Below are 25,037 nucleotides of genomic sequence, written 5' to 3'. Positions count from 1 at the left end.
CGCGCAAAAATATTGACCGATAGGGTTTGCTCGTCAACGCTCTAAAGAAATTTCATTTAGTCGAGTAATGTTTAGGAGTCATGCAAACCGAAAAAACCACAAGGTCTAGCAGGAAAAGGAAATATAAAAATAAAAAGACAAGCATTAACAATATACTGATTTGTAAAGCACATCTTAACAGAGTAATTTATTGTACACTGATGTGATTTGAAAACAAAAACTACAGCAAAAACGAAAAGGGTCCAACAGTGAAGGGTCCAACAGTGCGTAGTGTCCAGAACACTTACGAAAAATTGAATTCAAATGCAGAGCTGTTTTTGTTGTTGAAATATTCGTCGAGTATAAAGAAATGGTCACAGGTACAACAGGCTAAGAAAAAATTATAATAGTTAACACTTTGATTACTGAATTTTTCATAACCTGTTGTGCCTTAATTACTTTTGAAAAATGACATTATTATGGCAATTCAAGAGATTATAAAATCTTGGAAAAATTTCATTGACAGGCTATTACGACTTTCATAAATGGGTCAATGCGCTGTGGAACAAATGTCTTCATTTATAGTTTCTTTGTGCTGCGATTTGCTGTTGGAAGCTAACCATCTGGTTAGCCACTCTTGGCATTTCATTTTGACATCCACAGTCTCCTGCGACCGCGAGCTTTCAAGCAAAGCTTGTTCAGTTAAACTACACGTAGAAACTGCAGACCCAAAATGCGGGTTAGTGTCATGGTCCGACAATTTTACTCTTTTTTGAGAAGCTCGAAAATCGGCAGGGCAGCTGATGCATTGTCTGTTTAAATCCATTCTGTCGAAATCCGAGAAGTGCACACGACTACTGTTACAGGTACAAACTGCTTTCGTCATGTCTATTACATGTTCTTTGTGAATTCGCCGTTCTGTGAAAGGAAATGGAGGTCCCGTTGAGATTTGTTTTCCTAAAAGCCGGCGTCGCGTTTTCAGAACAGCAAGTGAAGTGTCTGATTGTTTTAGGGCATCGCCGCCATCGTACGAATTTCTTTTGGTCTTTAAAACAACTTCTCTGAGTTTCACACAGTGTTCGTTTGTCTGCAAAGTGCAGTTTAAACTTTCACCATTATGAGAGGCCGTAAAATTTTTAAACGCTATCAAGTCAGCATGAAGTGATTGTTGCGATTGAACACACATGCGAGGCCGTGCTGCTAGCTTTTCTGTATTTCGCACTATAGTTTGCTTTCGGTTCAAAATATTCCTGAAATCTGACTTTATCTTATGTGTTCTTTCTCGAGGTGAGACTCGGCTTGCCGATTGATCAGGCGAAGGCAACGAAGTCGAGCCTTTCGAAGTATTCGACACCTGGTCGGATTCATTCGGAGAATCAGCGAAGTAAGCCGCAACATCGTCGCTTGAATCTTCACCAAATCCACTGTCAGTTTTCGAAAGACGGCTTCGTTGTTTTCTAAGTTTCTTTGCGCGATCCAATGGCTGAGAGAATTGGGGTGAATCATCTCGATCCTCATCCTGAAAGTTCAGTTTAGAAACGAATAATCCTTCTAAGTCATCCTTGCTCTTTCCTCCATTTTCTTCCAACGCAACGGTGTTATCTCTAAGTCGGCCCTGTTTCGCAACCTTCTTTGCATGTCCTGGATTCGTTCCTTCGCTGTTCTTCGGACGTGCACGAGCCATTGCGAAGTTTTGTGTTAGTTGAGTAGTTGTAATGTCGGGAAGAACAAAACTTTCTCTTGTTTGGCTTAATTCAGGAAGAGAATACCTTCCAGTTAGTACTTTACCTTTCTTAATTCGCGCTCGCTCTGCAGCAAAATCTATCGTATTCCTCTCCACTCTTTCTTTAAAGGCAAACATCTCGTGCGCTGAGTTCTTCGACGCTGCCAAGGTTTTTACGCCAAAAGGAGCAACTTCTTTCACTGAACAGTCAATAAACAAATTTAATGAGCTTAACGTCGTCTGGATGAGGTGTGAAGAGCATTAATTACGAGTTGATTGGCTCATAAATTAAAGCAAAACAGTATATATCATTCACTCGTGATTTCGCTGAGTGGAGAACTTGTAGGATACTTGTTTAAATCGTCCTTTGGAAATGAGAAACTGGCAAAACGGATGTTATCTTTAAAGGACGAGAGATCACGTTTGTTCCGTGTGGGTAGTTACGTTGCAATGACATATTTTGTTTTCCCAAACAAACGAGGAACATTCCAGAGAAAGTTTATGAATATTTTAAGTCTTTACAGACTTTTTCTCTTTTGTCCTTTCCAGCGTTCTCTCTGACAATTAGCCTATGAACTCTACTATGCTTTAATACTTCTTGATGAAATTTCAGAGTATTTGAGTCCTTAAAGCAAACTGTTGAACTTCGAGAGAACGTTTATGAATATTTTAATCTTGGTCTTTTCAAACTTTTTCTCCTTTGTCTTTTCCAGGGTTCTTTCTGACAATTATCCTTTGAACCATAAAATGCCTCTGTTATTTAATACTTCGTAATGAAGTTTCAGAGTATTTTGAGTGCTTCAGGCAAACTATGGAACTTTGAATATGTAAGAGTAAAAGCAGTCACAGTCGCTTGCACGATTACACAGCGTGAAAAGAAAAAAAAATAAAACAATGAAGTCCTAATTTGTTAGTGCTTATTGTTGGGAAATTCAGGGAAAAATATGTCTGAGCGCGTCTTTAGTAACAAAAGCGAACTACGCGCAAAGAATGTAATTAAAAATGACAATATTGCGACACAATGGCAATGGAGATAAAAAATATTACAGTAATAGATGCATGCATCGGCAAACCTTTAAACTCTTTATTTGAATAACCCACTGTTAACCCTCTATTAAACCACTTTCCTGCAATTATGTTTTACGTGCAAATATTTGCTTCTCTATCTAAGCGTGGGGAGGTGTTGAAGTTGAAAAAGCCACGGAGGCTATCGAACTGCACGTGCCTCCGCGGGTTGGACGAAAGCGTGTGTTTGCTAAGACTCACCGTTCTATTTCAAGAGTTGATGCGCTCCTAACATGCACTCCGTTAGCATAGGGAAACTTTTAGTCTGCACGATAATTAAAAACCTCAGTAAAAGTCTCGTACAAGCTTTGCGCATACCTGGAGAAAAACTAACCTCATCCAACGATACGGAAATAACATGTCCCTCTCTAAAGGAGAAGTGTGCCCCATATGCTCATACCATTTTAATCCCAGCCATTGAAAAATAAATATTAAAAAATAACCGCTTGCTGCGTTTTTAGACTCCAACGAGTCAAGTTGTCATCAAATTTTCCTCACTTTCGACAATCCAGTAATGCAATGGTCATCGCAAGTGAAAAAAGAGGCCCGATAAAATTCAGTTCATATGCGGGGATCCTTATTTATCTGATTTCCATCCGCTGGTCAAATACCCTCAATTTGCGTAATTAAAAATTGTAAATATTCGACTATGGCCGCGGCCATTTTGTAATTGATTCAAAAGTCTTTCAGCACGTGTATGACATCCCAGAATCGGTTCAAAATAAGCTGCTACTCGTGGATATCATTATTTGGGATATGTCTTTTTGTATAGCTCCTTAATCAAACAAATATTTTAGAGGAGAGAGGAATGAGACTTTGAAGTGTCACAAGAGGCCAGGCTGCTAAGCTAGGTTTTAAATGGCGGCATTTAAGATCGCAGTTTTCCACACTTAATTGTAATTTTCGAAAGGTTCAGTTATCCTTTGGAACCAATAAACGGAAACGATTAGTGGTACAATTTCAGATGCACAATGCATATGTTATTGGTGGAGATGAAAACCATGATTTTGAGCGCGTTCTTCCCCTACAAAACATCACATCGGGAAGAGTAATAACTAGAATGAGTGGCGATAACAGTTGGCACCCCTCCCCTTAGTGGGTGGTCTACAACACCCCACTCGATATAATATACAGAAATCTTGTAATTCATCTCAAATACGTTGCTTTTTCCCCAGAGCAATGTTGGCTGCAACAGTGGGCATTTTGTTTACAACCACGCAACATTAAAATCGGGGAGAGGGGAAGACAGATGAAAGCTTAAGGAAAAATTCAAATAGTAGTTGAGCGCGTCACTCATGGTGGTTTCCTTTTCGCTGCTTTTTCCTCTCGGCCTTTAGTGGATCAGTGGACATTCCACTTTCCATAAACTCTTCAAAACGTCCAAACAAACACATTTATTTGCAATGTCAATCATTTCTCAGCGACCTGAGATCTCTTTGAAACCGACAAATTATGGATACATTCACCGATTCATTAAAAAAGTTTATTAATGGTAATGAACGAAGTTGTCAAGACCTGATATTCTTCTAACTTAATTTATACGTACGGAGAAATAGAATCCTCTAGTTTCAATTCTAGTTTATACAATAGGCTGAATAACGTACGCATTTCAATTAATTCTTGCATTGGAGGAAAGACGCACAGATGATGCTACCATTTAAATTTTTTTGCTTCTTTACTATATAAAGCAAATAGATTCCATGTAAAGTAACAGACCTCAGAAGACGTTAAAATGCGGTAATAATAATAATAATATCAGTGACACACTAGAAAGCGCCTCGCGCGCCACATTTTATTTCTTACCAAATTTTGACGTCATTTGTGACGTATCACTGAACAGACACATGGCACCATGAAATATATTTGTTAAATGGAATCTTTTCAAACTTCATGGGTTCATTTTGTAAACGTTGGACAGTCGTCGTTCAAAATAGTACACACTGAGTTGACCTTCGACAGTAATTCATTTTAATCATTTCTTATTCAAGTCCTGTAAATCATATAATATTTTTCATTTGAATTTCGCTTCAACCTAAAACGAAAGAAAACGAATAGTTGTTTTTTTAAGCCTAACATACACACGACCTATAAAATGAATTGAATTCAATATTAAGTCATTTATCAAGGAAAACATTTGTCTCAATATTACTCTTTAAAAAAACAATTCTACCTATAGCACTGAATATTTGAATCAGAACGGAAAGATCGATGGAGGCAATCTTCTGCGCATATGACCTGAAGTGGTTCAAGCACTCTCTAATCCAACTACGGTGATCGTCCAATCATTTCCCATAGCTAAATTCATTTTCCATTTTCCTCTGATTCACTTAGAAATTCTTAAGACTCTTCCAAATCTTGGTCTTGCTGACTACCAGTCACAATTTGTAAGGCCTCCTGCCAAGCAGCCAAGCACTAAGTAGAAAATAGACGAAGTTTAATTTCATTTTATGGCTACTACTACTCGAAGGTCATGTCCCTGGACTGACTCCTAGCGCTTTGTACAATAAGATCCAGTTTTAATCAAGCAGGTTTTCAAATGTGCTGTACCACTTGCAAGCTACAAACAGGCAAGGTAAATGGCAGGAGAAAATTCCCACGGAAGACCGCACTTTTTTTCGTTTTCTTGTTTTTCTGTTTTTCATAAGAGACGTTACAGACACCTAGGTCCCATCCCCCACACTCTTACCATGCCCTTACCTTGCTATTGGAGATTTGCTATTCCCAAATTCGAACATTTCGACCTCGAATTCAGCGCGTCAACCACCTGACTGTCACATTTCGCTCAATTTTTCGATGCTACGAAATGACGATCTGTCTAAACACAGCGCCACCTAGCTTCTACAACGCTCCTTCATCCGCTGACACATTTGACCGCTGTGTTTCTCTTCTATCCTTAGCTCATCTCTGAACCCTATATCCAGACTAAGACGATACACGAGCCTTTCTGATCCGATGAATTAGAGGATAGCCACCTACCTCTTGGTAATAAGTAATATGTCTCTCTGAATACTCCGCGAATAGTTCTCTAAAGTCTGTTCTCTTGTTCTTGTTCCACCGTTCAATGTCCGCCTTTAGATCAACATTAGCACACTCGAGTCGATCACTTCCCTGCTCGGCGAGTTTTGAAAGCTGACAGAAACAAAATTCTGAGTCAACAAAAATAGAGGCTAAACCTGAGAGGGTGTTTGTGTACTTTGACTGGCGCGCTTATCACAGATTATACTTGAACGCCGATTTACGACAAAAAAGAGAAAATGCAAAACAAAGCCCTCTTCTCACCAGAAGATGCCGCCATAACGATAGGCAAAAATTGATATGTGATGTACATTTGATATGTGGCTTAAGACCAAAACTTTCGCGGCCAAAGTGGATGTGCGACTTACAAAGAGGATTCTCAAAGCGACTTCGCTTTCCACGTACATTCAGTAGACATCTTATTCACACTTCATGCAAAAGTTATTGTCACACCACGGCACTAGGAAACACCAATCAATATTTCTGATTTCTCGGAGGTAGATATATATAAAACGGTATTTTAACTTTTTTTTCCTAATTAAGCGGTGTATTTTTTCATGCTTGAATAATTAACTTATTTATTCAGCTTTTCCTATCTAGAATACAACACTTATATGTATAAAAATTATTGGGTAGGCGACAGCCCGACCAATTGCAGTGGACCCCTTCGTTAATAAATGTTAATAACTAAAGCTACTCAAACGAGAAGAATAAAAAAAGGAACAAAACAAACAGGCATAGGAGAGTCCTCGCTACATTGCACTTGGGGACTAAATTGTTCCCTAGGTTCCAATGTCGTCAACGTCAAGCAGATCTAGAGTTTAATTGCATAATAGAAGTAACGAACGTTTAAATGAAGCTGAAGAGTTGTGAATTGTGGGTAACTTAGCAGGTTTTGATTGGCTGTTACACCAAAATGACATTCTCTTACTCACTGACCTCTTCTATATTAGAGTCCACTCTTTCTCGTTTGTCTTGTTTCGCCTGCTCTGGGTCTTTACTAAAGAAGCCAAAACTACGTCCACCGCCAGTTCCTTTATCAAGCTGAAAAGTTGAAGTTTCTTTCATTAACACAAAAGTGTTTGAGTCAAATTGTTTTATAGTATCTGCCAAATCGATCGCTGATGTCAGTCGTCTGTACAAGTGATTTTTAGTAACACAGATCGCCTGCCAACTTAACTGTTTTACTCATACATGTAAGATCTGATTTGTAATTCTCCCTGTAAATGCAATAATTTTTTTCTCAATTAGTGAAGAGAATTCATTACTGTATCAACGTGAAACCTCTTGCTGATAAACTTGGCTACTCTCATTACCTGTTCGATGGACAACGTCTTAATAATGTAAGGAGAAATTAGATGTCAATCTGTCCTGGAAGTTCTATGGGTAAAATACAAAATACAACATACCTCTTCTTTTTCAGCTTTTTTCCTTGACAGCTCTTCTAAAGTTACTTCATATTCCATGTGAATGGTATCGCGGTGTTTAAGGGTGCTCTGTATGGAGTCAATATTTCACAGTGAGTGCCCAGCAGTGATGCTGAAAGGATTTTGTCTGTTGTAAATGGTTTTCATCAGCTTACCTTGATGGCATCTGTGTAGAGCACATATTCATGTATAGGTTCCATAAATCTGGAGTCTTGAGCTTTTAGCTGAGCAAAAACAAAATACCAGTTTAAAACAGGAAAGGATGAGTTATACCCCACCTGTGTTTCTGCCGTTATCTATTTTAAATTTTAAGGAATACCTGTAAACCACCCTTAGCTTTTTCATGTTGCTACAGTGGTATAGAGCTAAGTAAATTAAGATCAATGTCAGTATCTGAGCAACTGCACACCTACCCCTCCCCTAACCCAAAAACAGTCAACCAAGTTTGGGCTAATGTTGGGTTAGGGGAGGGGTAGGAGTGCAGTTGCTCAGATACTGACATTGATCCATAAATTGGTGTAATGAAAAAGTATCTTTATCTGCTGATAGTTACTTTAAAACAGACAGAGGCTGGAGAGGGATAAAAGTGGAGTGAAATTTTCCTTCACAAATAAGTAAAAGTGTAAGCAATGGGGTCTTAGAAAAGTGTTTTTGTGGTATGTGTAAAGCAGCCTAAAATTATTTATTTTTCTGTGTTTGGGAATACCAAAACCACACTTCACCTTGTGTACCCTAAATTGATTTGCTCTGATGTAGGACTAACCCTCAAAATGTCAGCTTTTGAAACTCTCAATGGCAGCCTATATACACTATCAACTCAGCTGATAATACCAAAATACCAAACTACTGATGCAGTACCACAGTTTCTTAAGAAACTTATCCCCTTTACCCTAAACATACATCTGTCACCTTACAAGCAAACCTCACCAGTGTTATCAGAGCAGAGCTATTCTTGTCAAAAGCACTTGCCATGGCATGTAAAGGATCAGTTAACTTATGTTCAGCATCTGCCCACAGATTGAAGATTGGTATGTACTCTTTGTACATTTCTAGAAGATCTGTCAATTACATCACAGATTTGTCATCAGAACATGTTCAACCCTTAAAACCCTTAAACTCCCAGACGTGATTAACATGTGACTTCTCCCTACAATATCAATACATTATCACACAAACAGGTAGAGAGAATACTCAAACTTATCAGGTACACAATATTATCCTGATCGAACACCAAACTCTCCTAACCAATTTACAAGGAAATGTGTAGCAGCTAAAGGAGAGAATTAACAATCAAGTCTTGGGAGTAAATGGGTTAACACTCTGACATCAGTATCCATATTCTCCATACTTTTCTCTATACATTTCCTTCGGTGATGACATGGAGAATTTGCTTAGCAATCAAAGCTCCTTAGGTTGGCCATCATTTGGCAACCTTTATTCTCATGATCATAGTGAATGATCAGCAGTGTTATAGTAAGGAGAAATAATATGCTGGTCACTTTTTGGGGTCAAAGGGTCAGGATGTAGAGGATAGTATCTTGGTGTTTTGATACTACTATGAAAAAGTAAGAGATAATTCAACACCAGGAGATTTTCTCAAAATGTCTAAACCTCACATTTCTTGAGTCATTCCTGCTGCTGGCCCCTATGCTGTATTGCCAAAATTTGTTGCCTAGCATTGCAACCTTAATTCTCTGAGAGAAACTTTGAACTCTAATCAACAAGCACTGGCATCTTACCAAATCTATCCTTAGCAATCTTGTCAGAAGCAGCCTCTACAGCAAGCATCTTTTCTCTAAAAGCCTTTGTATAATCTGCCATTTCTTGAAATTCAGGCTCTCTGCTTTTCAACATCCATGAGGATGCCATGTTCTTCATGGAATCACTCATTCTGCTCATCAAACCTGGACCCTGTTTCTTGACGGATGTTAGTTCCTAAATTTACAACAAGAAAAGAAGTAAGAATTCATTATAAAGTTTTATAAAATAACTGAGAAACTATGAGCACGCTGATTGGTCAATAGACTATCATTTATTGCACCAGTAAACCAATAGTTATTTAATAAAAGCAATTGACTGCACTCTCTACGGGTTTGCCACCTACAGGTTGTGATTTACCAATTTTGCGAGTGTTTTCCTAACTATCTGCATATAATATCAATGTTACAATTCTCCTGACAAAGATCCCATGGCCTTTATCAATGGACATATAGTAAGAAAAATGTTTCATATGAGCCTGGAAACTTGTCATGCAACAGAACTGTCATCTAGCAGAAAGCAGATTGGTTCATTTTCTTTTTTTTCTTCTTAAAAAACAGCAGTGTGTGGTAGAGCAGCAGTTATACTGAATCAGCCAGGAAAAGAATGTAACAATTTGTCTACTGGGGAGTGTTACCTTAATTGACACAATATCCAAATCTCCCCACCACTTTGTGGGGAAATGTGCTTTGTGGGGAAACAGCCAGAGGGGAGAATTACAAACAGATCAAGGTAGGTAGAGAATTAAGAACACTTACCCATGTTTTAGCTGTAAGGAAGACATGGAAGTTGTCATTAAAAGACATCACAGGGTGATCCGCAATCCTACTAACAAACTTGTTGAGTGCTATTTGTCGTGATTTCAAAAATTCAGGTGCAAATCGATCAAAGTGCTTTGTAAATGAATGCTTCTCTGGGAGTGGCTGGAAGGATAATAAATCACAATAAGGTTGCAGTTAGTGACAGGTTATCACTGTAAAGATAAACAGAAAATTTTCCCTCTGATTCTGCTTGTAACAATAAAGTAGGAAAAGATCTCCTTTTAAACACAAATGCAATAATTTTAAAATAATTGAGAATACAGACCACAGACAAAAAGGCCAAAGTTCAGTTCAACAATCAGGGAAGGAATTTTGGGCTGTCTAAATGTCTCGTCCTGTGATTGGACTACAAATGACCTTACTTGTCTGATCGGGCACCAAAACAATGTGGCAATAAATTCTCCTTTTACCTGACTTTGGACATATAACTGTTTTTCCATGTGTAATAACTTTGGTGCCCATAAAAAATTAAATTTTGTATGCAGAAAGTAAAACAAACATAATTTTGAGTTAATTACAGTTGCGTTGATTGCACACATGAAGTGTGGCCATTAATTTCCAAGTGACTCCCTCTCCTTACCCTGTAATTGTTGTAGTCAGGTTTTTCCAACAAGCAAGCTTGTGGTCCCAACAAGTAAAATAAATGTGTTCCTATGTGTGCAGGAAGATTTGAGACAAGTTGGAGGACATTTTCCAGACCTCTTACAGGCTTGCATTGCCCGGGCCCTCCCTCCCAAAGAAATGTTTGTGTCAGAATGCTAATAATGAAGGCCTGCCTGCAGGCTATGAAACTTTCTGGATTGTGATTTAACCCTTCAACTCCCACGAGTGATCAAGACTGAATTTCTCCTTGCAAAATATCAACACAACAGCCATCAGATAAGTGATAAGAATAAAGATAAATATCAATTTGGGGATAATAAGTTGATAAAATACTAAATTTTTTTAACTAACATCATAAAAATTGTAAGGTTGACAGTAAGGAGAATGGCAAATTGATCAGGGAGTTTAAGGGTTAAGGGAATGATACACTTACAGGGATGATGTGTGTAGGGTAACTCTCTTCTAATCTGTGTCTCAGCCACAAGAAGTCTTGATATCTTCTTCTAACACTGTATTCTGGGTGATCAAACTGTCCCCTTGTAGTCTGTGTTGAAAAAAAAGTAAAGGATTTTAAGGATCTTGACTTGTGTTCAGTAGCCTAGGTATTGGAGAAAGTGGATTCTCTGGCTACCTTGCAGAACTGTAAGCTTAACTTTCAATAGCCCAAATAGTATTCTACTCTAATGCGATGAGACAGAATTTTTCCTAATGATATGATTACAATATCAAGTAAACAAGTGATGAGAAAAAAATGATATCAATAAGGGGATTATCAGTTGCTCCAATACCAAATTCTCCCTACTAACTTCATGAAATTTTTAAAACAGACAGCTAGGAGGATTACTGATAAAATCTTGGGAGTGGAAACGTTAACTTCCCTCTGTCAATGTTGTTATTCCTAAAAACAAAAGTTAGCCTTTGCAATCTGTTCCTCCACTATTACACACAAAATATGTAGATACCAACCTTTGTTGTAACACTATAACTGACATAGCCACCCACATGTTTTTCTGGATCATCAACTGTCACGTGTAAATCCTTCACTTGGCCTACATCATCATAACCTCCAATCTTAAAAGACTCCAGGAAAGGTGTATTTTTATCTGCTGAAGAAGTGTCTAAGTAAATGGAATGTTCTAAGTGATCTTCTCCTCCAGGACTCTAAAAAAAGATCATGAAAATAAAATAAGCAATAAATTGTGTTCTCAATACAAATTGGTACAAATGCTTTATTTATCTGCCTAGGCACTCAACCTCAAATAAACAGCAACGCAATTTCTCCACTTGAGAGAATTTGAGGTTAAATGGTTAAATTGTACATAGAATACAAACCCAAATCAGAGCGAAGTTCAAACAAAAACTCCGTCACATGTCTGGACACAAACTTTACACCACACCGAATTATTTCAAATTAAATGCTCAATCTATTAAATTATTCCAAGTTGAAAACTATTATGCGAAGTATATTGTTGGGCTTTGATTGAACAAAAAGGAGCAGAAACTAGCGTCGCATGCACGAATCTTGCCTGACGCTTTGAGTACAAAAAGATAGAAGAGTTGAGTAAATTTCATGATGGCCTTTTGATGAAAGATCACAATGTGGTTAAACGTAATAAAAAGCCAAAATCCACGATTAACGGGTTTACGTGGCAAAAATGACCCAAAACAATAAAACATTTTTTGATTGTGCTAGTAAAATAACACAAGTTAAGTCTTCGGGCTTACATCTGGTAAAACAGCTTGTTCTTCTCCGGGACCATCATCATGTTTTTCGTTCTCAAAAGGATTGAAGGTGTCAATATCGTCCGCCATGTTGCAAATGGTGATCAAAATAGTCATGTGCTGCTCGGAAATATTCGGAATTTTCCGAAAAGTCCGGGAAACTCCGATACATCACGAGCGTATCCGAATATAGCTTCCGCCATTTTGTTTCTTCCAGGAGACAAGGTAGTTTTCTTTTGGCGATGGCCGAAGCACAGCTGTTAGTTCTGGGCCCAGAAGGTGTTGGAAAAACTGTTATGCTAAAAAGGCTTCAAACATTAACTGCCCAGCAGAATTTAGCGCAAGCACTTCACAAGCAAGATCTTGGCGAAGCACCTTCGACAATTCCCACGATTGGAGTGAATTTGGTTACTGTAACATACAACAGAAAGAAATATACATTCAGGGAACTCGGAGGAGCAATGGGGCCAATTTGGAATAATTATTTTAAAGACGCAAGTTATTTAGTGTACATCATAGACACGGCGAATCAGACCCAGGTTGCGTCTTCATGTATTCAACTTCTTGAAGTGCTCGCCTCGAAGCAGACCCAACATATGTCTGTTCTTCTGATTTTTAACAAGATTGATTCACCAGACCGCCTGAGTATGAGCGAAATAAGTGCTCTATTAAGACTTAGGGAGATATCGGCAAGCGCTAGGCAAGACATTACAGTTCTGGAGTGCAGCTTTCGCGAAGGGGCAGGCTTAACTGAAATTTTAAAATGGCTGCAGGAGAAATGTGCGAAGTAAAATGAAATAAACATCTGTTTTGAGGTATAAACACCAATTTTTGTTTTCTCTTTCATCCAAGTCAGTTTTCCGGCTTAAAAATTTTAGTCTTTGGAAAACATTACTTTCGTAAACCTCTGGGTAAATGTTCAATACTTATGTTTTGCTGATATGTATTGTGCTGTCATTATAATCAATAGATTCCATGTTACCTTTTATATGTTCATCAATTGATCACAGAGAACATTAAAATGTGATCACAACAAAAAAATTGGTGTGGAAAGTGAAGGCAAGTGTGTCACTCATGTTCTTACCAAAATTTTGATGTTTTCTCCGATCTATAATACTGAACCAACCCGCAACAACATGGGAACTAATTGTTATAAAGTAGCAAAATGTTGTTAGAGGTGACATAATCTATGCAACCATCCTCCAACTGATCAATAATTAGAACCAATGAAAATGTGTCAGCAATTAGCTTATTATACAAATTTAATACAGATTTGATGCCCTGAAGTGAAGGTTAGGTGGGTGTGTGCTACCAATGAAAGTCTTCAACCCCAGGTCCTGTCTTCCAGGATATCCTTTTACATGCTTCCTGATATAAACCAGATAACTGTGTCAGCTCAGGCACCCTTAGTTTGAGAGTATGCTCTCAATGATGTTAATTCATAAATGGTTTTGCCCACAGGATAATTTGAGTTGCAAATAGAGTGAGTTGGCAAGAGGGCTGGGATCTGTCAGACTCAGCTCCTGCTCACTTTGCTTCCAACTTGAACTATCCTGGGGAAAAACTGGTTGTTCTGTACTGCCAATGAGAGCCATCTTGCTAGCGATGGCTGGCTGACTTGAACAACCTCTTGGGTAGAAAAACCTACTCAAACATTGGAGGCTTAGTGGCAGGTTAGGCTGACCTTAATTGGACAGAACACTTCTAATTAGATTCTAAAAGTTGTAGCTTTGATAAACATAGCCTGTTCTAGGCTTTCAGTCCAGAGATGAGTAATGAAGTTGTATATGCTGTCTCAGAGGCCCCTAGAACTAACTGGAGGGGTAAAACCTGTTCTGCCCAAATATGGACCATGGCCATGTGACATTAAAGTAAGATTCAAACTTGCTTCACTAGCTTTGTTTACTTTTTACATTGGACTCCAAACTATCTGGATTGGGAGGTTCCCTGAAGTGGATTGGCATTCAATTGTTAAAGAGTGCAGTTGAATCGTGCTAATCTTATCACCACTGGGACATAAAAATTGCTGCATTAACAGGGTGACTGAAATACTGGGCCAAGATCAAATTTCTTAATCTCTTTGCAAGTTGTATTGGTGGATTTTCGGCGTCAAGATTTATTTCCTTTGCCATGTTTGTAATGGAAACGGAGGAAATTTGCTTCCATGTGAGTAAATCGGCTTTTTGCTCAGTAAATGACAGAGTTTAATGAGATCAACATTTCGAAGGTATTTTGGTCCTCTAATTTTAATGCTAGTTTTTTTATCATTGGGCTGAAATTGTAAAGAATCTACTCTGGGATTTTAAAATGTGGTCATAACAGATGACTACATTAACAAGGGTGTTTTAAGGCTGTTTTCATGGCCCATAAAAAAGTGGACGCAATTGCAAGGTGACCATATTACTGGGGTGAACACCTCACTGAGTTGGTGGTAAGGCAGGGTGCATTCCTTATTGCTTAGAGCCACAGAAACCAGGGAAAGGCACTGACTGTGAAGAGCTGTTTGGCCATAGGAGTTAATTAACCTTCAGATGCCTGCCATTGCTCAGAACTGACTAGCTAAACTAACACAGAAAAGATTTTCTTCTTGAATATTCATTTAAAAAGAATCCCTTTTTATTCCCACATTCCATTTTGATTTTATAGTTTCGATTAAAATGTCACAATATATTAAACACCATAATCTGCATTTGATTACATGGATGCACTCAAACTTAGCAAACATTTGAGAAGCATGGAAATGTGATCAAGAACTGTTTGGAGTTAAAGTATTATATATATATCTTCTCAACTGATAATTGAAAGTTAAACGCTGTTAGTTAAAAAATAATTAGAACTGTAATAATCCATGTCATTGCTTTAACATTTTTCTTATTGAGCTCTTAATAAATTATTTCTAAGCTGAAAAATATTTTGGACATAAATAAAACACATATGATCACTGCATGACATCCCTTGAGGAGAAATGTTGTAAGAAATTATCCTCCTCGTTTATTTAAATAGTAATGCATGCATACATATTTTTCTTTATTTTTGTATTCACTTTTTGACTGACATATGAGATTGAATGATATGTCATAAGAATACAAATTGAAATGAATTTCATTATATGTAAGACTTTACCAAAGAGGCTTATGAATGTTAGCCAACTTCCCTGAGAAATTATCTCATGAACAATTATTCCTGAACAACAATGCCCCTTTATTAAAAGTAGCTGGTGAAAGCTTTTTTCAGTTCATAGTTCATGTCCCTTGAACAGAGACTGTACCAAAATAAAGACTGATTCTTCTTTAGAATCAAGTGTGCAAATAAAAGAGCTGCCTAGTAAACACCTATCCAATCATGTTGGAAACTAATAACAAATAAGCTATGGATGAACTGCTCCATAAGAGTTCAGTGCTTTGTCGCTGTGTTCCTTAGGATCTCTGCTTTCAACAATTACTTCATATCTCTGATGCTTTGACCCATAAAGACAATAGTGTTGAACCATGAAAAACACATCAAATAGAATTGAGATGGCTCCCAAACCAAACTTGGTAAAGTCACCAAATATAGACTTCCAATCATCTGCAAAATAATATGAAAATTTCTTGATCAAAATCACTTCTTAGACTTGAGGAAGGAAGGTAGTTAACCATTTAACTTCCAAGGTCTGATTGTTAATTCTCCCCTCTAGTCGTTTAACACGTTCCTTGTAAATAACTTATGAGAATTTGGTGTTAGATCAAGACAACAACTTCTACCTGATACATTTGAGCATTCTCATTACCTGTTCACTAGCTAGTGCATGGATATTGTTGGGAGAAGTTACTTGTAAATGACTTCTGGGAAGTAACACATGCAGTATATATGAAAGGTAACACATGGAGCTTGACATGCAGTAACCCTAACATCAGTATGCATTTCTTCTCCATGTTGTTCTGTATACATTTGCTAGGGAGAAATAGTTTAAACAATGAAGAGCTTCACTGGTTGATGATCATTTCTTTTATTCTTGTGTCCTAAATGTGTCATTCAGGGATAATATTGTAAGGAGAATTTAGACGTTTATAGTTACCCTTGCTTACTTTGTTTTCACATAGCCTCCCCTGCTGCCATTTCAAGGAGGTTGTTTTCATCCTTTTGTAGGGGAACTTAACCCTTTTACCCCTAAGACTTAAACCAGCATCTAATTTCTCCTTACAATATCACCCCTAAATCAGACATTAAGGTCATGAGAATAGAGGAAATAATCACCAGGCAGCTAAAGAAGCTCTTGATTGTTAAACCAATTCTCCTTGTCGACACCTTAGTAAATATTAGAGTATAGTGTGGAGAATATGCAAACTGATATTAGTGTGTAAAGGAATAAAAAAACCAAATATATTACCGAGCAACAAGGATGTGGTAATAGCAAAAGATGTTGGTCAAGCATTATAGTGACAAACATATATATTTATAAGCTTTGTGGATTTTCCTATTTTTGAAAGGTGCAAATAATTTCCAATAAACTAGAGACATTGTATAACAATTATTTGCAAAGTGAATATTGTTAAATACATGTAATTCAACTATTTATGACAACTATTATTCAACAATATTCACTTTGCCTGAGGTGTATGCCAAGGCAGCAATTTTGAAATTTAGCACCCCTGCTATCATCACCTCATGCAAAGTGATAATAGTGGGATATGAAGCAGTCCTCCACCAATCAGAGCACACTCATACATACAATCACTGGAGCAATCATAATTAGAATGTTTAAATTGTTAGACATTTTATATAATCATATAAAAATCAAACTCTATGTCTTTTCCATGTTCTACCCGGCAGAATTTGGAAGGAATATTAGGGAAAGGAAATACTGTATTAAAATGGAGTAGGAATATAATATATTCCTACCCCATTTTAATACAGGTGGCAAGGAGAAAGGGGCGAGGAATTTTTTGGTGGAAGGGCACAAAAGAAGTGATTTCCACAACTTGCAAAGTACTGGTAGAAACGTCATGATGCATGCACTTACCATTATTGTAAGCTAAAAGGAACATCTGTAGAATACTCAAGGATCCTCCAGTAAAATCTAGGAGAATGTTACCGATACTCCATCCAACAGTGCTCTGACGTCTATAGTTCATCCATGCCTGTTAGGAAAGAGTAGACATTTGGGTTGTAGCATTCATGAGAAATGCTAAGGTCTAGTACAAGATACCTATAGTATATAACTAGGTGTTTGTTTTGACTCATAATCATTTTCATGATTGATGTACATGAAAAAATTATGAGTCTAATTAGCTGAAAGTGAGTGAATTTTCATGTAACACAAGTGTAAAGTTGTAGCATATGCACAAGTACAAATTACAAATAGCATGCATGGACACATGCTCAAAATTTCATCTGTCTTGACTTTCTGTGATGTTTTTTCATGTGCATTTATTAACAAGAAATGACATGGTTTCTCTTACAATTTGGTGTAAGGGATATATAGGCAGTTGCAAATTTCTAAAGACAGGCTGATTATTTTGTTGTCTTTGAAAAATTTACTTGTGCTAATAAAGTAACACCAAATTGCGAGAGAAATCACCTATATTAACAACACCCATAAAATCTACCCCTAACTGGAGCAGCACAACTTACAGTTTTGTTAAAAGCTTACTTTACCCCCCAAATTTACCCCAATAAATCAAACATAAGGCATCTAAGAGTTAGTTGCTGCTAGCTACCCTTGGATGAAATTCTAGTCAGGTATTGCAGGTTACCACCCCTCCCCTCTCATATTGCCACAGTTTGCCAGTACCCATTTATACCCTAGGGTGGGGAGGGGAAGGCATGTGAGAACAGTGTCTTACCCTAAGAACACAACACAGTGGCCCAGTAAGGTCTTGAACTCAGCCCTCTTGATCATTTGGCTGAGATCTTTTTAAGGCAGTTTTATGGACCAAGATGAACTATTTATCTTAGCATATTGACATGGTTATATTTGTATGAGCAAATTAAGGAAATATTGGCATACCAAAAAAAGAAAAAAAAAAAAAAAGAAAAATCACATTTGCTTAAATCTTTCTTGTATTCTGTATTTACCTGTGGAATGTACTTGATGAGAGTTACCCCAATTTTGATATATGAGAAATAATATAGATAAGTGAGCCATGTAATTTTATGGCAAATTGTCACCACCAATGCCACTGCTGCAAACAGCCATGTACCACTTAGTAGGATCTTAGATAACAGAGACACTTTCTGATTTCCACGCTGAAAGATAAATAAAACACAAATATCAAGAAAGTTAATATAATCATGTTAATGTATATTAAGAAAGAGTTTGTTAGCAAAATATTACAAATTATCAGAACCCCACCCAGTCACACTCCTTGGGTTAAGTCACGAACAGTATGAACATGCAAAGGACCTTTAACCCTTTCCACTCACAAGATAATTCTCCTTACTGTCTGCTATACAAATCTTATGATATTAATTTGGAGAATTTGGTATTGGATCAAACAAAAATCCCTTTATTGATATTTTTCTTCCTTCTTATCACTTGTCTTCTTGATGCTGTATGGATCAATTCTAAGGAGAGATTCTGTCTTGGTCACAGTCATGGGTGTTACAGAGTCAAAGCAACTGTATCATGGACTGTGCCCGTTGTTTGATACTAATTGCAACTTCAATTTTGTGAACTTAAAATATACGATATCTTCAATCAGTTTTGTTGCTGAAAATGTTTCTCTGTAATCACAGACGTATGGTTGTAGTTGTAAACTGAGAGAGTACAAAATATAGAGAAAAAATGTTCAAAATACTTACCTCGTAACAGAAACATTGAAAAATTGTTATAGTAGTAAGAAGAATGGCATGGAGAGTAAAAAATACATCATTGGGTTGAACTGGGTTAACTCCTCCAGGGTGCTTTGCAAAATATTCACGCTGAAAAATAGAAAGATTTAACAGAGTAAATATTATCTTTCCTAAGGGGGACAAGGATGAGAAATTATAATTTCAACTATTTTTATTATCCCTGCCAAGTAAATTTGAGATAATTTCTTCTGCTTTCCTCATTTTTTATTTAACACTGGAGCAAAGTTGTAACACAGATAGCTTGCATAGGCTGTCAAAATTTCATTTTGTCTTAAGTTTTTGTTCTTGTTAACAACTAATTGCACTATTGTCTTGCAATCTTGTTGTTACTTATACCAATAACATCAAACTTTCAGGGCTTGTTCAGGTGGAGGTAAGGGATCCCAGGTAGGTGAGGTAACCTGTGCATGCCTAGGTGGGGTAACCCACCTGTCTAATATTTTAGCTTGTTCATACACGTTTACACGATAAGTGTGGTAATCTGCCATGGAGAGTTGCTCTGTCTTTTGGGTTATGTAACTCTGTCAGCCAGGGAGACAATTTGCCATGTAAACATCTCAAGATGGGGTAACCTGCTTGGGCAGGGTTGCAGGAAATTCTGGGGTTGAAAGATTTTAGTGAAGTGGGTTACCTCACCTACCTATAGGGTTCCCCACTTCCACAGAAACAGGTCCTTAATTACCTTATAGTGTTAGATATTTTGTGACTGACAATTATCAAGATTTCAATACTTAATTCTGCTCCCCACAACAATGAAACTGATTGTTTCCCACACTAGTTTTTTAAAAGGTTTTGACATCTTTATGTTATATAGTTTCTTGTCTATACCTACTCCATCCAACCTTCCACCCCCAATTCAAACAAACCAAACCATTCTGTACTAACCTGAACCTCATGCACCCAAAACATGCCTATGTTAAATAAACCATAGGCTACAAATCCTGTGAGGTTGTAGGCCAAGAAGTCAAAATTGAGACCTATCACACTGAAAAAAATTAACATTAGATTACATTACCAAACATTTTTTTTTTTGTCCAAAGTCGATTCTACAACTCAAACAGGCCATTCCTTCCTAATTCTTGTTACACACACTGCACTGTCTCATAACTTGTTCCAGAAATTTAATCCTAGTCTCACTTTCACTATAGACAATTAGAAATTTACTCTCTGCAATACAATTTCAGTATTAGATAATAGTCCCATAATTGATTTTTTTCTTTATTTTCATTCCTTATGAGCTCAATAATGGATTGATGTTGTAAGGAGAAATTCTGTCTAGCCATCAATCACAGGAGTTTAAAGGTTTAAAAAAGTCAATTAAAAAGCTCAGCTGGAAATATAACCAAAAGAGAGTTCAACACTTTTGCCTTACCAGACATTTCTGATAACTTGTAAAAGTAGAAGGAAGATTTGATTTTTTTCTATTTATGAGGAATCACAAAGGGGTTATGCCCTTTTCATGCTACTCCCTGGGAACTGGGAAAGTTTTCTTTATCTGTGATCTTGATTGCTCCATGATAATTATCTTGAACCCTTTCATTCCCATCAGTGACTTGGACATCATTTCTCCTTATAATATCAATTCATTATCAAGCAGACAATTTGTGAAAAGAAGAAAGAAGAATATCAACTATGGGAATATTTATTGGTCCAACAATAATTCCTCAGAATTAATACTAGAAGAAATATATGGCAGACAGTATAAAAAGAATTGCTTGCAAGATCTTGGAAGTGAAAGGGATATATGGCTATATATAAAAGTTACCTTTTCCTCTTCCAATTGAGAAAAGCCTGCAAAAAAGGCAATAATTCTTTCAGGAATAATTGGCCAGAGCATACATATGTATTTCTGTTCTACACTTTCGAGACATGTATCTTTCTGAGCCTTGAAATTCTCTGCTGTTGAAAATCCACCTTAGAAATCTAGACTTTCAAACAACAGTTTTATTCCAAATTCAAAAGGTTTCTTTAAACTAAGAGACCCGCCTGAGTTATTCAGAAGGAAGCTGTAATTCAAGTCCTAACCAATAACTTCATGATATAACATTGCAATATTCAAAACTCTTCAATACCTGAGGATAAAATGAAATGGACCATGCCACAAAATACAACCAGCCAATCACTTGGTTGATTATATACAGAGGCATGGAGTGCACCACTCTCATGTCCAAACTAAAATCAAGAAAGAAATTCAAAACATGCAATCAATTTCAACAGTTCATCTATCTGAACAAAGGGAAATTTAAAAAGAATGAATGTCACCATTTATTTGATGCAGATAGTCAACATACCTGAAATGGCTGTCTGGATCGGTCTCATTTTGCACATGACATAAAATAGTAGCTTTTCCAATTCCAATCCCTTTAATGGCCACTGAATGCTTTTTGTCTAATGAGTGCACACGAACCTTTGGAAATAATAGGAATGAAATTTAGCTCATTCAGTTGTGTACATGTAATCTCACTGTATAAAGCTCCCCCCCATCCTTCCATTTCTTGACATCTGCAAGAAATTAACCCACACCAGGATACCTGGTATATATATATATATATATCAATCATGTTTCACAATTGTAAAATTGTTATCAATGGTTCAAATGTTGGGTAATTGTAAAGAATACTGCTCTCTGAGAATCCCTGTCAGCGAACAAATAACCAACAGGCCACTGACAGCTTACCGTTTGGAAATATTATCAAGAATTAAATAAATGTAAGAAACAAAACAGTGCCAATATGTTACATTTACTTTGAAATGTTAAATTTCCTTGGTATAATTATGTTGCATCTAGCTATTACCAAAAATTAACAACAACATTTCTGCTGCGATCTCTCAAACAACAATTAGTGTTTTCAAATGGCTCTAATAAAGCCAATCAGGTTTTTTCAAGGAGCAATGTTCATCACAATTACCAAATGTTGGGCCAGAGAACATAACTTTGAATACTGATGTTACTTTTTAGAACAGATTATTTTAAAAGTAAGCAACTTAAGCCAGGTAATTTAGGATCTCTGTCATTTTCACTGTTCAATCACATAATATATTCATGTAGTGATCCTTCAAAAGACCATTTTACAGTTGTGTTCTTAGAAGCCAAGCCTTTGATTTAGAGTGAGGCTGTTGTTAACCTTGTTGTGTTAGAGATCAGTATCCAGTTAGCAATTGATAACAAAGTTAAATTTAACTTTGAAAAGTGGCAACATTTTTATCATAACAAGGTCACCCTTACCCTCACTCCTATTCAAAGGCTTGGCAACTAAGCATGCAACTTTAAAATGGACTGTGACCATGCAAGATATAATTTCTCCTTACAATATCAATACAATATCAAGCAAACAAGTGATGAGATCAAAGCTCTATGAGAGGATTATTAGTTGATCCAAAACCAAATTCTCAAATCTAACATCCTATGAATTGTATGGCAAACAGTAAGGAGAATTACTAATGAGATCTTAGCAGTGAAAGGGTTAAACAGAGTTAGTCTGTGATGTGTTTGGAAAAGCTACATTGTAAGCTCACCTTTTTGGGCACCTTAATTATTTCTGGCTTGGTATTATTTATGATTACCACTATGGTAACATTTGAAGATGCTTTACCACTGTTAAGGAAAGAAGAAAACACAGTTTTGAAAGCATCCCATGAGGAAAACAAGCCATTCGACAAGTTGTAAACATTTGATTCGCATTGCATGCCTTCCTTGACAATCACTTGAAAAGGAGAAGGTACATGGTAAATGGATGGAGGAATCATGGAAGATTCTTAGGAATACCAATCACGGGAATCTCCATTTTGACACATAGGGAGTCAATCATACTACTTTTAGAATTACAGACTAATTTAGTGGCCTGATCAATGGCTGGTATGACATATTCAAGATCAAAACTTCTAGGTTTGAGCCTTGGCCAGTCTCAGCACCACATTCAAGACTGAAACTTCTGGGTTTGAGCCCTGGCCAAGAGTCTTCAGTCTTAGACGAAGTAAATAACAATTATTATAACATAACATATCAATATCACATATAAAATTAAATATATTACTATTATCAATGAAACTGTTTAATACTGTAGGTGAAGTATTAAGCAATAGCAATATTACCTTTCTGTTACTGTAAACTCAAAATGTGTAGTTTCATTAATTTGAACTCTGTCCTTGTTTGACTTTAGATGCAGTTTGATACCTTCAAATTAAAAATAGAGGTGTAAATGAAGCATTCCAGCCCATGATTTTGCCACTCCTGACTGTTATGTCAGGACCAGGTTGTTCAAAGCTGGCTTAAGATGACCCACTGGGTTAGTGTGAAATCTGATTTCATAACTGAAAGTTTTCGAAGAAAATTCATTTTAATTCTTTTAGTCTGCGATTTGATGATTGGATATTTTAAAAAGACTAGAGAAAATTATCCCAAAAACACTCTTGAATAAAGAGATAGCAAAACTTGAATTAAAATTTTAACCTTGGATTAGTGCTAATTGGCTTTCAAACAACTGGTTGCTAACTGAGCTACAACCAAAACTGTAGACAGAGATATATAACTGATGGAAATCTACCCTTGTTTTCAACCTGAACTAATATATCCTACTCCTCCTGACCCCAGTTTTCCTTTTTCAATGCTGTTTAGTTTGTTATCTTTTCTTTGTAACATGTATTGGTATATTCAGCTTAAAAGACAAAGCAGCACTGACAAGACACAGGACAAGAGAGGAGTGATTTTTTTTTCTCGTCTTGCATTTAAGAGGTATTAAATGTCTGTGAACAAATTGTCTAGAGTAGATCGATTTGCCAGTTAGACCCCCCCCCCCCCAGAAAAAAAAGAACAAAAAATTATTTTTTTCCCCTTTTTTTTTCAGGATGGTTTAGATAGTTTACCAGCAAACATCTCGCGAGACATAATGCTAGGATTAGAGAGTCAATGCACAATTTTGTTACATGTACGTTTTTGTCCTGTGATGGACTTCGGGATAAGAACATTTGGGTGTTTTGCCACCGGTGATTAAAGTGAAAGATGTTAAGTTCTGCAAGTGACAAGGGCATGCCTTCATCACATCTACCGGTGACATAATTGGAGATATATGGAAATTATTTCTGTATTTCGAAACTGCAATTTCTCGTCACTTTTTCCGTAAAGGTCTTGTTGAATTGCATTGCTTAGGAGACTGCTTAAAAAAGTGCGCGTTAATTTCTTTTTGTTTTGGAATTTAGGCAGAAGAAGCCTGCATGCACAAATTTATCTTTGTTATCAGCACTCGTAAGTTAGAATCAACCTCTTGCTATAAGGGAATTGTACTTCATGAACCCATCGACAAGGAAGTTGAAAATCACACCACAGTTAATGGTTGGTTTAAGAATACATTGAAATTCCAAGCAACAAAATTTGATAACATTTTCCTTATAAACATGTACACGAAAGGTTGATCAGAACTACTGTTCATGTAAAATTATCCCTCAGGTCACCAGAAATTAAATGTAAACAGCAGAGCCAGTTTCTCATCTCACCTTCAGTACTTAGTACTTGCACGACAATAAAGCACGAGATAAGCCACGCTTTACACATTCTGTGAATCGATCTCTTTCAAAGACTCTCGGAAGCTACCATCTATGTAGGTAGGATGGTTTCTGTTATCTCTCTGACGGAAGATGCAGACTCATTTTCTTATTAAATTGTCGTTAAGAGCGCGTGAATGTCACGCGCCGGATCACGCGCCGATCATAATAGTGTACAATTGTACAGCGGCTTTTCCACAATAACAACAACAAAAAAGGTGGGGGGGAGGGGGAAGGGAAAAAGAAGTTTCAAGGTTAACAGCCTTAGACCTCAGCTCAAAGTTAGGATTTAATGCATGCTAAGATGTTTCTTTAGGAATATTTGTTTCACTTCTGATAATGACCTTCTGGGAAAATTCTCTCTTCTCTAAATTCTCTGATGATTTCAAAATGTTTTTTTTTGCAAAATTTAAAATGGAAAATAAATTCAAGTTTTAACTTTGTTTTAAATTTACATGATCTATAACTATAGAGAACCCACAAATTTAATCTCATACCAGTTATACCCAGATCCTCCGATGTAACTAGCTCGACCGTGGGATCTGAAACTAA

General features: G+C 36.8%; 4 protein-coding genes across 4 annotated transcripts; 1 reads left to right on the top strand and 3 right to left on the bottom strand.

Moving 5' to 3' along the window:
- Window positions 1–221: 221 nt before the first annotated feature.
- On the bottom strand, window positions 222–2,107 carry LOC131784267 (uncharacterized). The gene has a single exon (XM_059101065.2). The coding sequence runs from the start codon at window positions 1,838–1,840 to the stop codon at window positions 530–532; it is 1,311 nt and encodes a 436-aa protein (XP_058957048.2). The 5' UTR covers window positions 1,841–2,107; the 3' UTR covers window positions 222–529.
- Window positions 2,108–4,236: 2,129 nt separating this feature from the next.
- On the bottom strand, window positions 4,237–12,277 carry LOC131784264 (sorting nexin-7-like). Its single transcript, XM_059101061.2, has 11 exons — window positions 12,117–12,277; window positions 11,358–11,552; window positions 10,825–10,935; window positions 9,726–9,890; window positions 8,949–9,144; window positions 8,137–8,267; window positions 7,365–7,433; window positions 7,192–7,278; window positions 6,722–6,826; window positions 5,744–5,896; window positions 4,237–5,179 (listed from the first exon to the last, which is right to left on the bottom strand). The coding sequence occupies exons 1-11, from the start codon at window positions 12,228–12,230 to the stop codon at window positions 5,105–5,107; spliced, it is 1,401 nt and encodes a 466-aa protein (XP_058957044.2). The 5' UTR covers window positions 12,231–12,277; the 3' UTR covers window positions 4,237–5,104.
- A 9-nt stretch (window positions 12,278–12,286) lies between these two features.
- On the top strand, window positions 12,287–13,967 carry LOC131784265 (ADP-ribosylation factor-like protein 16). The gene has a single exon (XM_059101062.2). The coding sequence runs from the start codon at window positions 12,356–12,358 to the stop codon at window positions 12,902–12,904; it is 549 nt and encodes a 182-aa protein (XP_058957045.2). The 5' UTR covers window positions 12,287–12,355; the 3' UTR covers window positions 12,905–13,967.
- Window positions 13,968–14,707: 740 nt separating this feature from the next.
- Window positions 14,708–24,612, bottom strand: LOC131784261 (cystinosin). The gene is made up of 11 exons (XM_059101058.2): window positions 24,438–24,612; window positions 23,040–23,121; window positions 22,464–22,542; window positions 21,239–21,354; window positions 21,020–21,119; window positions 20,713–20,738; window positions 19,833–19,932; window positions 18,897–19,016; window positions 18,171–18,341; window positions 17,116–17,233; window positions 14,708–15,680 (listed from the first exon to the last, which is right to left on the bottom strand). The coding sequence occupies exons 1-11, from the start codon at window positions 24,493–24,495 to the stop codon at window positions 15,481–15,483; spliced, it is 1,170 nt and encodes a 389-aa protein (XP_058957041.2). The 5' UTR covers window positions 24,496–24,612; the 3' UTR covers window positions 14,708–15,480.
- Between the last annotated feature and the right edge of the window lie 425 nt (window positions 24,613–25,037).

The sequence above is a fragment of the Pocillopora verrucosa genome, chromosome 12 (genome assembly GCF_036669915.1).
Source record: "Pocillopora verrucosa isolate sample1 chromosome 12, ASM3666991v2, whole genome shotgun sequence".
Taxonomy (NCBI): domain Eukaryota; kingdom Metazoa; phylum Cnidaria; class Anthozoa; order Scleractinia; family Pocilloporidae; genus Pocillopora; species Pocillopora verrucosa.
Note: the sequence above shows the minus strand (reverse complement) of the source record. Positions and strands in the feature narration are given on the sequence as shown.

Excerpts from the sequence above, each read along its gene's own strand:
- LOC131784267 (XM_059101065.2), bottom strand. The coding sequence starts at position 1,840 with ATGTTTGCCTTTAAAGAAAGAGTGGAGAGGAATACGATAGATTTTGCT.
- LOC131784264 (XM_059101061.2), bottom strand. The coding sequence starts at position 12,230 with ATGACTATTTTGATCACCATTTGCAACATGGCGGACGATATTGACACC. Across the intron at positions 10,936-11,357 it reads GTTATAGTGTTACAACAAAG|ACTACAAGGGGACAGTTTGA; the intron begins GTTGGTATCTAC and ends TTTTCAACACAG. Across the intron at positions 7,279-7,364 it reads TCTACACAGATGCCATCAAG|AGCACCCTTAAACACCGCGA; the intron begins GTAAGCTGATGA and ends GACTCCATACAG.
- LOC131784265 (XM_059101062.2), top strand. The coding sequence starts at position 12,356 with ATGGCCGAAGCACAGCTGTTAGTTCTGGGCCCAGAAGGTGTTGGAAAA.
- LOC131784261 (XM_059101058.2), bottom strand. The coding sequence starts at position 24,495 with ATGTGTAAAGCGTGGCTTATCTCGTGCTTTATTGTCGTGCAAGTACTA. Across the intron at positions 21,355-22,463 it reads TAATTAAGGTGCCCAAAAAG|GTTCGTGTGCACTCATTAGA; the intron begins GTGAGCTTACAA and ends TTATTTCCAAAG. Across the intron at positions 19,933-20,712 it reads CTCAATTGGAAGAGGAAAAG|TGTGATAGGTCTCAATTTTG; the intron begins GTAACTTTTATA and ends AATTTTTTTCAG.